This window comes from Myotis daubentonii, chromosome 3, assembly GCF_963259705.1.
Source record: "Myotis daubentonii chromosome 3, mMyoDau2.1, whole genome shotgun sequence".
Taxonomy (NCBI): domain Eukaryota; kingdom Metazoa; phylum Chordata; class Mammalia; order Chiroptera; family Vespertilionidae; genus Myotis; species Myotis daubentonii.
Genome location: NC_081842.1, coordinates 46,170,393 through 46,185,187, shown reverse-complemented (window position 1 = coordinate 46,185,187; position 14,795 = coordinate 46,170,393). Strand labels below are relative to the sequence as shown.

At 44.8% G+C, this 14,795-nt stretch overlaps 2 protein-coding genes across 2 annotated transcripts in view; one reads left to right on the top strand and one right to left on the bottom strand.

Annotated features, from left to right (window-relative positions):
- The window catches only part of MASP1 (MBL associated serine protease 1), a 65,768-nt gene extending 55,088 nt beyond the window's left edge, over nt 1-10,680 (top strand). Inside the window, exons 12-16 of the mRNA XM_059687321.1 lie at nt 3,126-3,239; nt 4,094-4,279; nt 6,745-6,812; nt 8,233-8,332; nt 9,018-10,680. Coding sequence (XP_059543304.1) covers nt 3,126-3,239; nt 4,094-4,279; nt 6,745-6,812; nt 8,233-8,332; nt 9,018-9,208 — 659 coding nt within the window. The 3' untranslated portion in view covers nt 9,209-10,680. The remainder of the gene's footprint in view (nt 1-3,125; nt 3,240-4,093; nt 4,280-6,744; nt 6,813-8,232; nt 8,333-9,017) is intronic.
- Nucleotides 1-14,795, bottom strand: part of LOC132230218 (kininogen-1-like) — a 433,809-nt gene that overhangs the window by 51,291 nt on the left and 367,723 nt on the right. The gene's annotated exons all lie outside the window — the stretch shown is intronic.

The window sequence follows — 14,795 nt, the reverse complement described above, 5'->3', positions numbered from 1 at the left end:
GTGATGACGTGGGGTGGCCATCTTGTGGTGGCTATCTTGTGTTGACATGGGGGAGGCCATCTTGGGATGACGTGAGGGTGGCCATCTTGTGATGACGCAAGGGCACAGGGCCACCTAGGCTTTAATTAGTATAGATGAGAGGTTAGGATCAGAGCAGTGGTTGCAATAGTATCATCTGGGGAACTTTAAAACATATTTGTGCCTGGGCCACACTCCCATAACTTAGCTGGTCTGGCTTCAGGGCCAGGTACTATTTTTTTTTTTAATTAAATCTTTATTGCTCAGATTACAGTTGTTCCTCATCACCACCACCCCCATAGCTCCCCTCCACCCGGTTCCCACCCCACCCTCTGCCCTTACCCCCCACCACTGTCCTCATCCATAGGTGTACGATTTTGTCCAGTCTCTTCCCACACCCCTTTCCCCCCAAGAATAGTCAGTCCAGTCCCTTTCTATGCCCCTGATTCTATTATATTCACCATTTTATTCCGTTCATCAGATTATTTATTCACTTGATTTTTAGATTCACTTGTTGATAGATGTGTATTTGTTGTTCATAATTTTATCTTTACCTTTTTTATCTTCCTCCTCTTCTTAAAGGATACCTTTCAGCATTTCATATAATACTGGTTTGGTGGTGATGAACTCCTTTAGCTTTTTCTTGTCTGTGAAGCTCTTTATCTGACCTTCAATTCTGAATGATAGCTTTGCTGGATAAAGTAATCTTGGTTGTAGGTTCTTGGTATTCATCACTTTGAATATTTCTTGCCACTCCCTCCTGGCCTGCATAGTTTCTGTTGAGAAATCAGCTGACAGTCGTATGGGTATGCCCTTGTAGGTAACTGATTGTTTTTCTCTTGCTGCTTTTAAGATTCTCTCTTTGTCTTTTGCTCTTGGCATTTTAATTATGATGTGTCTTGGTGTGGTCCTCTTTGGATTCCTTTTCTTTGGGGTTCTCTGCACTTCCTGGACTTGTAAGTCTATTTCTTTCACCAGGAAGGGGAAGTTTTCTGTCATTATTTCTTCAAATAGGTTTTCAATATATTGCTCTCTCTATTCTTCTGGCACCCCCCTAATTCAGATATTGCTATGCTTGATGTTGTCCCAGAGGCTCCTTACACTATCTTCATATTTTTGGGTTCTTTTTTCTTTTTGTTTTTCCAGTTGAGTGTTTTTTGCTTCTTCGTAATTCAAATCTTTGACTTGATTCTTGAGATCCTCTAGTCTGCTGTTGGAACTCTGTATAATATTCTTTATTTCAGTCATTGTATGCTTAATTTCTAGTTGGACCTTTTTCATAACCTTGAGGGTCTCAGTAAATTTATCGGCGGTTTTTAGAAAATTCTTGAAAAACCTTAGAAGTGTGGTTTTGAACTCTATATCCTGTAGTTTGCTTTCCTCCATTTCTGTCATTTGTGACCTGTTTCTTTGTCTCTGCATTTTTTATGCTTCCCTGTGTTGATAGGATGGCTTTCTGTGCTAGGTGTCCTATAGGGCCCAGTGGCTCAGCCTCCCCAATTACCTGAGGTGGACACTCTTGGTGCACCCCTTTGTGGGCTTTGTGCACAGTCTTTTTGTAGTTAAGCCTTTATTGTTGTTGGTATCACTGGGAGGAATTGACCTCCAGGCCAATTGGCTGTGAGAATCAGCTGTGTCTGCAGTGGAAGAACTTCTGTGCTGGAGACACCCTTCTGGGGCAAGACTTGCTTCTGTGGGGCTTTAGTGCTCACTGAGTCTGCCCCCTGAGTGTGTCCCTTATGGATCTGAGGAGTTGTAATCTGGATGGTTCCACTCTGACCACTGGGTACACTGGCTCTTGGATCTCTAAGGAGGTGCTAATTTAGCCTCTGCCTGAGGCTAGCCAGCAGGAGCTACGAAGAGATCTGCAGATTCCTCTTCTTTGTTTGGGGTTTGGAGGTGCCCAAATGAGGCCCAGCTGTGAAGCAATGCAAGCTGCTGTGGGGCATTGGGCCTTCTTTTGGAAGTTTTGGGTCACTCTGACCCAGCTGCAGTTTGTTAGGTAATTTTCAGATTGCAAAGGGCCAGGCCTTTCATATGCAAAAGCCTCTGTGCACAGATTGGATGGGGCAGGGTCTCAGGGGATCAACAGGGTGGAGCAAGCAGCTATGGCTGATCCTCAGTCCTGCCCTAAGAGGCCCCACATCTCAGTGTCCCGGTAATCTCTGCAAGTACCTCTGAGAGAAAGCCACTCTCAAGTTGCGACCAATGCCAGATAGTTCAGTTTCTCCCCGTATGAGTCTGAGTCCCCAGAGACTCGCCTGGAACTGGAATTCAGAGCAATTGGGAGCTTGAGACTCCCTCCAGATTGAAAAAGACAGCCGTGTCCTCAGTTGCCAGCCCTTTCCACGTGCGCCTCCGTACCTCTGCACTTTACTTCCGAACCACCTCTGAGTCTCACTGTGCTTTTCTGTTTCCTTCTAGTTGTAGAATTTCCATTCAGCCAGCCTTTCTGTGGTTCTGGATGATGTCCGTTTTGTCTTTTAGTTGTATTTTTAAAGTGGTTGTGTGAGGCAGCAATTTCCAGTGTTTACCTATGCTGCCATCTTGGTCTCTCCTATTTCTTTTTTTTTTTAATTCCCCAGGTGGTTCCAATGTGCATCCACAGTTAGGAAGCAGCATGATATGTCAGTGCTTTTACAACCTCAGTGTGCCTAGGAATTACTCAAGGATCTTGTTAACATTCCCGGATTTCCCTACTAAAGGCAGATTCTGCTTCAATAGGTCTGAGGTGGTGGTCTGAGAATCTGCATTTATAAGCCATTTCCAGATGGGGCTGTTGATGCTGGGCCAGGGACCACAAGGCCAGAGGAGTAGCCAGTGAGCACAAGGTTTTTTGTGGACCCACTTTGGCCTGTCTGGAGCTCACCAACCCTATGGGTTTAAGGGGGCACTGAAACCCTGTTAAAGCTGTTCAGCCTTAGCTTTGGTTGGAATAGGCAAATAAAAGCACAGATTCAACTCCTCATCTTCAGATTAGAATATGAGTGTCTGACTTGAGGCTTTGAAATGCAATGGCGAAGGGTGCCCTAGAGTAATCTGAAGGCCTCAGCTCGAGACAAGTTGGGGCAGTCCAAGGCACTGTGTGTACACAATTCTGTTGTCAGGCTCCAACTGGATTTTGACGGCGGCTCACTGCCTCCACCATTCGCTCGATCCAGAGGACCCAATCCTCCACGACTTTTACCTGCTCAGCCCTTCTGACTTCAAAATCATTGTGGGTGAGTGAGGGGCAAGCTGATTCCTGAAGCCAGTTGTGGTTCTGGGAATGGGGTGTGTCCACTCAATCATTCATCAGGACAGGATCCCTGGGATGAAGAACCAGCTGGGACTGGAGTCCAAGGACCTGAGTCTAAGCTCAAGGCAATGATTTCCAGGTGCAGGGACCATGAGCAAGTCATTGAAGTCTAGGCCTCAGTTTTACAATGGGGAAATAAAGAGCCAATCTAGATAAATTCCAAAGACACTTCAGGCTTCTATGAATCTATGATTTCAAGTGAGTGATACATATACAATTGCATCCCCAATACTACCAGCTAATTCAGTTTAGTTCCCTGCTGACATTATGCCAGGATCTAAAGACACAGCATAATTAATACCTAGTTCCTGCCCATAAGGAGCTTACAGTCTAATAAAGTAATAAAATATAAGCAGGGAGACTTCTAGTATAAGAGAAAAAGCAATAAGTTCTATAGGAGAAAAACAGATAAAATGTCATGGGAGTTCATAGGGAAAAGACTTCTAACTAAAAAATCAAACTCAAGAATTGGAGAGCCTTCATGGAGGAGGCAGCACATGATCCAGAAGGGTGCTTATATGATTTGAACATGTGGTGATGAGCTTTGGAATGAGTATTATAAAACAATGAGATCAACTCATGAAGAAAGACAGAAATGGGAGCCCACGAGAATATATGGAGAAGGGCAAGTAGGACAGGATTGCTGGGGGAAGATGATTAAAGAGTTAAGGCTGGAAACATGAACTAGATGAGACAGAGGGCTGCCAGGGAGTAAGTGTGACCTTATCCTCTGTGCCTCCATTACCTCCATGCCTCATGTGCCTTCTTCTTTTCCAGGTAAACATTGGAGACACCGGTCAGACGAGACTGAACAGCATCTCAGGGTCAAACACATCTTTCTTCATCCCCAGTATGACCCCAACACATTTGAGAATGATGTGGCTCTGGTGGAGCTGTCAAAGGGCCCGGTGCTGAATGACTTCGTGATGCCCATCTGTCTCCCAGAGAGTTCCTCGGAGGAAGGTACCTCTCCCCACCCCTGGTCCCACCTCTGCAGAGCATCAGGTGCCTCCAAAGAGACTTCTTCTCCAGCATTGGTGAGGCTGTGGTGCCAACGAAGCCAGCTGACGATGTCTGCATGATTCCTCAGCTGCCTTCCCTAAAACAACTGTCAGGCTGATTCCAAGGTGGCACATAGTTAATAGGAAGTGCTATATCAGCCAGAGTCCTCATGGGGAAACAGAAACTAGGCTAGTTATTGTTACAGAGAGAATCTAACATAGGGTGCTGGAGGACTGGAGAAGTAAAGGGGGAATGCTGAGATAATAGAGATAGTACTTGCAGGAAGAAACTACTACTCCTGGGGCTGAGGGACAAAGGGAAGAGGTTGGAGTTATAGAACCTAGAAGCCTGGACAGGGACCCGGTGGAGCAATAACTCTGACTCCTGTGGAAGAGGCCCCATGCTGATGGTATTAGGGAAACAGCTGGAACCAAGCACCACTGCTGGGGTAAGAAACCACTGGTAGGGTGATGTCAACAGTAACAGCAAGCCTTCCTGGAAGTGCCCCCTATTTTCAGGATCCCCCTGAAAAAGCAGAAGTGCCAATTCTTCTGTAGGGTTACAAAACAGAGTATAGAAGGGTAAATTTGGAACTGAAGGACAATAGATTTATCACAGCATAGACTCACTCCCCATGCTGCATTTCCTGATTGGTTGGCCTTGAAGAAGTTGCTGAACCTCGAGTCCCTTGCCTCTACACTGAGGATAATACCCCATGGGGTGGTCATTATATTTAAACTAGGGGCCCGGTGCACGAAATTCGTGCACTGGGTGGGGGGGGGGAGTGTCCCTCAGCCCAGCCTGCCCCCTCTCACATACTGGGAGCCCTCAGGCGTTGACCCCCATCACCCTCCAATCGCAGGATTGGCCCCTTGCCCAGGCCTGACGCCTCTGGCCTAGGTGTCCGGCCCGGGCAGCAGGGACCCACAGCTGCAGCGGCCCCGTGATCGTGGGCTTCGCTTTAGGCCCAGGCAAGGGGCCCCTAGCTCCTGGGACTGCCAGCTTCGACCGTGCCCAGCTCCCATCGCTGGCTCCACCCCTACTTCCTGCTATCACTGGCCAGGGCAGCAAAGGCGCCTGATTCTCCGATCATGGCTGGGGGGCAGGGCAAAGGCGGCCCCAGGGCCGCCTTTGCCCTGCCCCCCAGCTCTTAGCTCACCCCTGGGTTTCCGATCACTGTCAGTGGCAGGGGGCTTCTTCCTGCTTTCCCTTTCACCTCCCTGCATTGTGCCTACATATGCAAATTAACCGCCATCTTGTTGACAGTTAACTGCCAATCTTAGTTGACAGTTAACTGCCAATCTTAGTTGGCAGTTAACTGCCAATCTTGGCAGTAATTTGCATATAGCCCTGATTAGCCAATGAAAAGGGTATCGTCGTACGCCAATTACCATTTTTCTCTTTTATTAGTGTTGATGAAATACTATATTCAAATGTATCCAACACAGAGTGAGAGTCCCACCAGGGCAGTTGGCTTCCCTTTTATTCTGTTAGAAAGTTCAGGGGTGCCATGTTACAGCTAAACTCCTTCAGTTCAAAGAAGTTATAAAAAATGGCTGAATGGAATTTGAGAAGTATTAGGTAGAGTGAGCCAACGGGAAAGGTACGCCTACCATATGTAGTTGCTTTACATTCATTAACTTATTTACCACTTATAAAAGTCTTGTGAGGTGGTATTATAGTCCCATTTTCCAGATGAGAAAACTGAGGGTCAGCCAGGTGACGTGACTTACCCAAGATCCAGCTTGTAAGAAGCAGATCTGGGTCCTCGAATCCAGGTTTTTCAATGTAAAGCCCAGTGCTGTATTCAGGATCCAGGCTTTCCTTCAAATAAGGAAATAAGTGAGTGCTCTATCAGTGTTTAACCCACTTCCACTCACTCTGAGATTTGCCAACTTCATAGACTTCTAGAATATCAGAGTTGGGGGGGGGGGCATGGAGTTAGAGAATATCAAAACCAGCCTCTTCATTTCATGGATAAAGAAATTGAGGCTCATAATGGGAGGGAGGAGTGAGGGCTTGCTAAAAGCAACGTGCATATTGTAGACTAAGCTGGACTTTTTATTTTTTCCACAATTATTGATTGAGCATCTACTATGTGCCAGTACTGTTGCAGGCATAGGGATACAGCAGTGAACAAGATAGATGAGATGACTGCTGTCATGGAGCCTAGGTTCCATGCTAGTTGGGTGTGGGAGAGAATAGACAACTAAACAAATCAGCTAATGATTCATAGAAACAAATGCCTAGACCTCTGTTTCAGACAACCTCCAACCCAGCAGTCTGCCTCCTCACCAAGCTGGCTTTCTCTGAGGGGAAAAATTCAACCCTTCCTCCTCAAGCAGAGGATGATGGGCTGCAAGATGCAACCGTCTGAAAAGCCCACAAACAGCCTCTCTGCTCCCGTTGTGTCTTCTCTCTTCCAGGGACCATGGTCATCGTCAGTGGCTGGGGAAAGCAGTTCTTGCAAAGGTTCCCAGAGACCCTGATGGAGGTAAACTTCAACTTATGCCCTTCAAAGTGACACCCCTGCCCCGAATGAGATCTTCCTGCTCCATTTTTCCCCTTAGGGCAGTGATGGCGAACCTTTTGAGCTCGGCGTGTCAGCATTTTGAAAAACCCTAACTTAACTCTGGTGCCATGTCACATATAGAAATTTTTTGATATTTGCAACCATAGTAAAACAAAGACTTATATTTTTGATATTTATTTTATATATTTAAATGCCATTTAACAAAGAAAAATCAACCAAAAAAAATGAGTTCAGAGGTGACACGCATGTCATAGGTTCGCCATCACTGCCTTAAGGACTTGGAGGCTGGAGCTGGGAGTTGTTGAGAAAGACACCAGAAGCTCACACACAGCTCAAAGTTCACTGAGACTTTGAATTCCATCAAGCTTGATCTGTTTGTTCTGCATGTCATGGGTCTATAATAATAAAAGCATAATATGCTAATTAGACTGGACAACCTTCCAGGCGAAGCTGGGGCTGTGAGGGAAGCCCGGATTCCCGGTACCTGCCAGTGGCCCGAGGAAAACCTGAAGCCGGGTGCCGGAGGGAAGCCGGTGCTGGCAGCCAGGGGAAGGAAGGCCTAGTCTTCCACGAATTTTGTGCATCAGCCCTCAAATATATATATATATATATATATATATATATATATATATATATATATATATATATATATACATACATATACATATATACACACACATACACATACTGACTATGCTCCAAGTTACATAAGATAGAAATGGACAAGATACAGACCTAGTGTCTGGAAGTTCATACTGTAGTATAGTGAGGGAGAACATAAGTAAATGTTTGCTGCAAGGTGAGCATCAGTAACCCTACAGTACTAATACTTATACAGCATTCATAGTTTGCAAAGCATCATCTATCTGCTCATTCATTGCCTCTGAACTGAATTCAGTTCTCCATCACAGTCTGTGTGATTAGTATGTCAAATATTGTGACTTCCATTGTTCAGATGAGGAAACCGAGTCACAGAGGTCTGAAAAACAGGGATTAAGCCACATGCCCCAGGCCCCACAGTCAGTAATGGTAGGAATGGGGGAAAGAAGACTGATCATAGATTTGCATACGGTGCCATATTTGAAATAATGCATGTGCTGGGCAAGTATGATCAGTTTACAGATGAGAAAACTGAAACTCAAAGAGGGCAAATGACTTTCCCAAGGTTACACAGCAAGTTTATGGCTGAGACTATACCTGATCATGGATCTGCTGATTCTCCATTCAGTATTTCTTCACCTGCACCATAGGGCAATTTCTGAGACCAGGTCTAAGGTAGTCCCAAGCTCATCCAGCTGGGGAGCAGCCAGCTCTAGGGGGTGTCAGAACAGCAAGGACTCCTGAGCCAGGAGTGGGGACCAACAATGGCCTTGTATTTCAGATTGAAATCCCAATTGTTGATCACCGCACCTGCCAGGAGGCCTATGCCCCACTAAAGAAGAAAGTGACCAGGGACATGATCTGTGCTGGGTTGAAGGAAGGTAAGTCAAGAGACTTGTATATAATAATTTGGTGTCTAGCTCATGCATTGAAGTGGTGCAGGGCCCAGGAATGGAAGGGCTGGACACCTTGGAGTCTGGTAGGCTAAACAGGAAAGAGGGGCGGGGAGGATGTTCATGAGAGGGAGGGTTCTGCCAGAGAAATGGCATCAGAGAGAAGAATGCTAAGAAATTTCCATTACTCCCTTCTCCACATTCACCTTTTCACCTATGAAATACAAGAATCCTTCACTGGCACTTTCTAAAAATGACTGAGCTCTGAGGAGGCCTCACCTGGAACTGCTTTGAGTCAGCGATTCTCAACCTGTGGGTCGCGATCCCTTTGGGGATGGAACGACCCTTTCACAGGGGTCGCCTAAATACATCCTGCATATCCGATATTTACATTGTGATTCATAACAGTAGCAAAATTACAGTTATGAAGTAGCAACGAAAATAATTTTATGGTTAGGGGTCACCACAACATGAGGAACTGTATTAAAGAGTCGCAGCATTAGGAAGGTTGAGACTCTTAGAGCCCATGTTTGAGTCAAATGATCTGCTTGCACCCCCTCGTGCCCAATTCTCTGAACTACAAGTCAGCAGTGGGAAGAAAGAGGCTCCTTTGGATTTGGGGCTAGGGAAGGGGACAGGTTACTTTGACCTGCGTCTCTTTTTTTATATTTAGGGGGAAAGGATGCCTGTGCAGGTGATTCAGGAGGTCCCATGGCAACCCTGGATAATGAGACAGGCCAGTGGTACCTGGTGGGCACAGTGTCCTGGGGCAAGGACTGTGGAAAGAAGGACCTCTACGGAGTATATTCTGACATCTACAGCAACAAGAACTGGATCCAGAGAGTCACCAGTGTGAAGAATTGAATTTCGTTTTCCACCACCTGTCCATGGTCAGTCAGCAGAAGAGGATAATTACTTGACGCAAGACACCTTCACCCTTCACCTGCCTCATTCACCCATCTATTTCTGGCCAATAATGGGAGCATCTCGGCCCCCTTTTCACTCTCTTTTAAGAAGCAGAGTAGCCGAGTGATCAGAACACAGGGCTGAATCAACCTCTATCACAAGTTTTGCAACAATGGACAGGTGACTTCAACCTCTTTTAACCTCAGTTTCTTTGTCCATATTCTGGAAATGGCATACCTTACCTACCTCATAAAAGTTTGATGAGAACTGAATTAATTAATATATACATAGCACTTAGCACAGTGCAGGCACAAAGTAAGTGTTCAGTAAATATGACTTAGCAGAACATGAGTATGTCTACCAGGCAGGCAAAATTCTCTTACAAATCCTGGCTGGGTCTTAAGTCTGCTCAGTGTGTACCCTTTCTCTCAACCTTAACTATCTCTTTCATCTGCCCCCAAGTGCCCTATGCTTCTTTGCTACCATTCACCTTTCCAAGCCCCAATCCCTGTCCCCTATAAAAATGTAAAAGAGAGAGGTTCTTAGTCCTATAGCATGTCCTACAGCAATGCTTGAGCTAGACACCAAATTGTGAGAGTGCCTGTGAGAAGCAGGGCAAGGAGGAAGACTGAGAATGGTTGACAGGGAAGCCAGACACCAGGTTCTAGAACCACCTCTGCCCCTAGCTCCCTGTGTGGCTCTAAGCTAGTCCCTTCCCCTCATCCCAAAGGACCTTCCCAGCTCTGACAATCCAGGATCCAGTGAAGCCATTTTTTTTCTTGATGAGATGAGTTAAAACCAAAGTAACCAAAAGGCCAAAATTACCTTAAGCTTCAATAGAGTTTTGACAGAAAATACTGCTGCTGCAGCAATACCAAACCTTGGTTCCCAAAGACATAGCTCAGCCAAAATGTTAGTCAAGGGATCTTCCCTTATTGCTAAGCAGAGCATCTGCTCTAGGCCCCAACCTCCTTCCCTTCCTGAGAACCTGAGCTGTACAAGGTCAGCCCTGAGAGACTAGACTAGACTCAGGCCCCTGAACCCTCCACAGCTGACCCCACGCAGCCCTTCTTCTGATTCCTCACCCCTGTTCCTTACCCTGTACACCCTAGCCCCACATGGTCATAAGTGTTTCTTACACAGAATCCCCTCAGAGAGCCATCTCCTCTCTCAGGAAGCCCCCAGAGACCTCATCCCCTCTGGAGCCTGAAATTTAAGCCTTTCAGGGGATCAGAAGCCCCAAGTCCCTGTCTGGTCCTATCAATTTTGATCTTCATGGGAGATTTCAGTTCTTGACCTGCTCTGAAGCTGCTAAAGTCATGCAGGGTCTTTTGCTGAAAGAAGATACAAAGAGTAAGACTTATGGACACTATGCCTTAGGCTGAATGCTCAGGGGCAGCAGTTCACAGCCTGCTTCTGGTTCTTTTCTTTCTTAAAAATATATTTTTATTTATTTCAGAGAAGAAGGGAGAGGGAAAGAGAGATAGAAAGATCAGTGATGAGAGAGAATCATTGATCAGCTGCCTCCTGCACACCCCACACTGGGGATCAAGCCCACAACCTGGGCATATGCCCTGACCAAGAATCGAACCATGACCTCCTGGTTCATAGGTCAACACTTGACCACTGAGCCATGCCAGCTGGGCTACTTCTGGTTCTGTGTGCTGGTCATCCTACCTCTCTGTGCCCTGCAGTTTATTCTATAACTGGAAGATCACGGTAGTACCCAATTCCAGCAGACATTTGTCAAGCAAGCTCAAGCTCTATTTCATACACCAAAAAAGAAGTGTGATGCAAAGGAATTGCCCTAAATCATTCCAAAACTCCATACTTCCCTGACTCACAGCATTGCCTGGGAGTTCCCATGTACCAGACTGAGCTGACTGCTCCGGAGACTACTGAGATGAGGGAAATATGCCTCCTTCCTCCTAGGAGCTCCAACACAGGGAACTGGCATACACAGGTGACCACCGTGATCAGAATGAACCCCGCCCACTGCGATGTTTGGGAGCAGCATGGAGGCCTTGGAGGGGGAAGCATCAGAAAAGCATCCCGGAGGATATGGTGCTGGAGCTGAACCTTGAGGAGGGTGGGCACTTTCACAGGTGAGTCAGGGAGGCCTTCCAGGCAGAAGGAGAACAGAGTAAATGTCCCCTCGGGCTTTCCTCAGATTTACACGACCTTCTTTCACAAAAATGGCATATCTGGTAGACCAATGTTCTGATTCTGGAAGCAGACCAACAATTAAAGGGACTTTTCTTTGAAGTGAGACAACAATAGGACTTAGCCTTAAGATTTGTATACAAATACTGGTTTCCCTCCACTAATCAAAAGGAGAACATTCCTATGAAACCCTCAGAAGTCAAAATGGTGTAAAGTGAAGAAACCATTACCTTAGGACACATATCGCTAACAGATGCATAAAATAAATGGAGGTAAAGCACGAATGCTCACAGACACAGTACAGAACTATGGTGCCCAGATGCTGAGGTGCTGCATGTGGTTCCCGGAAGAAGCTTGGTGAGACCACTCTCGCTACTTCTATAGCAGCTGCTGCAAAACAAATGCTGGACACTAATTTTGCTTTTCACCTTTTTTCTTAAAAGTTAAAATCCTCTTCAGATTTATTTTGGTTAGTGAAGCAGGTGCTAATGTATGTCTTTTGTGAAAGCGAAGTGAGGTAAAGCAAACTTTCAAAAAGCAGGGATATCTGTACTGACTTATGGCTGAACATAGTTTATCCCATCTGTTCTCCCAATTGCAACTTCACCCTTAATTGTGAGCAGATGTCTGATTGTGCTGCGTAAGGATGTATCAGCCCCTGCACTACTGCCAAAATCCAAGAACCTGAAATCTCTCAGTCAGAGGCAGAGGATTAGAGTGTCTGTAAGGACATCTTGTCTAATTTCATGACCCCTTTCTTGAACATTTCTGGAGATGGGAAACTCACTACCTCCAAATGCAACCCATTCCAACTTCAAAATGAGCACAAAGATCTCTTCTATGCAACTAAAACCCACCTCCCTAGAAGATAGTTTTTTATAGCTAACGCTGATTTCATACCATGAAGGTTGTTATTTTCAGTAAGCAACATGCCAATTTCATTAGCAACAGAAGCTGTTGTTCTTGTGGGTGACTACATAGTTGTTCCAATAAACATCTGCCTTGAGTCAAAGCATCCTGTTTGGCTTGTATATTGTCATGCACTGACATTTCACCTAACATTTCTCTGTGTCTGATTAGGATCACTGTACCATGAAGAGAGAGACTATGATAAGATCATATTATCAATACAGTAGCATATCTTAAGTTTTGCCAGTCAGTTCTGATTAAATACCTTGTCCTGCTGTCCCTGTAAATTATCAGTATACCTCAAGATGCCAATTTTTTGGCATCAAATTACATATCTTGATTTCATCCATACCCAGAATAGAAAAAACAATTTCCAGATCATATGTTCAATTGTTTGGTTCAGAAAATATGGCACTGTGTCTATGAGTGGCCTGTTATGGATTGGAGTACAGTACTTCCTTTCAGCCATGAGTTAATATTTTCTGGTGACAGTTATGAAGAGTCAGTACAACCAAGAAGTCCTTCAAGCAAAGGTAGGCAAGAATCAAGGATGTAAAATCCATATCCCTCAGATGGCAGAGATGGTGGCCCGTCTGGGTCTAGAATAGGTCTTAAAACTAAAACACTTAGGTTCTAATGCAGCATAAGTTGATTTCCTTAGTCACTTAATTTCTCCATCTATAAACTACTAGCAGAAAAACCTTCTCTGAGGGTTGTTGCTTCAGGAAATGAGCAGATAGAAAAGAACTTTGGCAACTAAACTTATCTCACATGTTAAAAATTGTATGGGAAATAATCACTAACATTTTTGAGCACTTACTATCTGATAGAGACTACATTAAGCTCTTACACAATTCCCTAATTTAATCCTCACAATAACCTGTGATGAATGTACTGTTATTATCCCCACTTTACAGGTGAGCAAACTGGAGCAGAGCAAGGCTAAAAATATGGTCCAGCCTAGAAAGAGCAATATTCCATAGCAACAAGCACACAGAGTGTTCAAATTTTGGTTTCTAATACTCTTTTCCAATAAAAGAAACTCCTTGAAGAAATGGCTGATACAGGACTAGAGCAGGAAATGTTCCCTGCCCTAGTATGGGTATTTTTCTGGTATAAGATGAGCCTAAAGTAGTGGTCAGCAAACTCATTAGTCAACAGAGCCAAATATTAACAGTACAATGATTGAAATTTCTTTTGAGAACCAAATTTTTTAAACTTAAACTATATAGGAAGGTACATTCAACTTTAAATTCATGGTTTTCGTCTTCCGTTTTTCTTTGCTTCTTCTTTGTAGCCATGTCAAACAGGGCACCTAAAAAAAAGTTTCATTTTATAATAATAAAGCCACCAACACAAAAGAATTGTAATTCTTAAATTGATGAAAAAAATACCTATAGGATTTGCAGCTGGTTGGAAAAATACAGGTAACTTTATGCTTCGAGTAGGTACTTTTGTCACTCACGCACGATTTGCCGACGCAACTAGCACTAACCACTGAACAGTGAGACTGCTGACTGATTGGCTCACTCAACTCGTGCATGAATCACGCTCGCCTCCCCCGCGCTGCGTATCCCCCGCCCGCCTGTGCCTCACCTCCCCATCGACCCACACCCTCCAACTCAAGGGGCCAAAGAGCCGCATGTGGCTCGTGAGCCGCAGTTTGCCGACCACTGGCCTAAAGCATCTTGGATTAGAATGTAAGGAAGTGCAATGATAGAGGGATGATAAAGGGATGCAGGAGCCTACTGGAAGAGCTCCAATGGCCAAAGCTGGAATAATTTGAGCAACCAAACAAATAAAATTATATTGTATTATAACCCAAAATATAAAGTAAATATCCATGAGTACATACTTATGTGAATAAATTCTGGATACATAAATAAATGGGGAGAATAGATGACTCTCCCATGGAGATTGCCAAATAATTTATGTAAATACTTTGCTCTAAAGGAGCTGGAATAACTTCCCTTCCCTTAAGTGTGGGCTGCACATAGTGACTTCCTTTCAAAGGGTCCAACATGCAAATGGGGGAGGGGGAAGAATAACTTTATAGTGGAGAAACCTGACTGAACACTACATTAGCCAGGTGACCACAGTTAATATCAACAATGATGAGTCCTGTTGATAGTATGTGGCCTTGATAGGCTGTGGTGAAAGTGGCACTGCACCTTTGTGCTTTTTCCTTCCTCCCCAAATCTCATAACCCCAGTCTAATCATGAGAAACATACCAGAAAAATCCCATTTGAGAGATATTCTAAAAATACCTGACCAATGTTCCTCAAAATTGTTCAGGGCATCAATAATAGTGAAAGTGGAGAAGCTGACACAGCCAAGAGGACCCTGTAAAGGGTTGAATTGTATCCCCCCAAAAGATATGCTGAAGTTCTAATCTTCAATGCATCCCAATGTGACCTTATTAAGAAATAGCTTCCTTGCAGATATAATTTGTTAAGGCAAGATCATACTGCA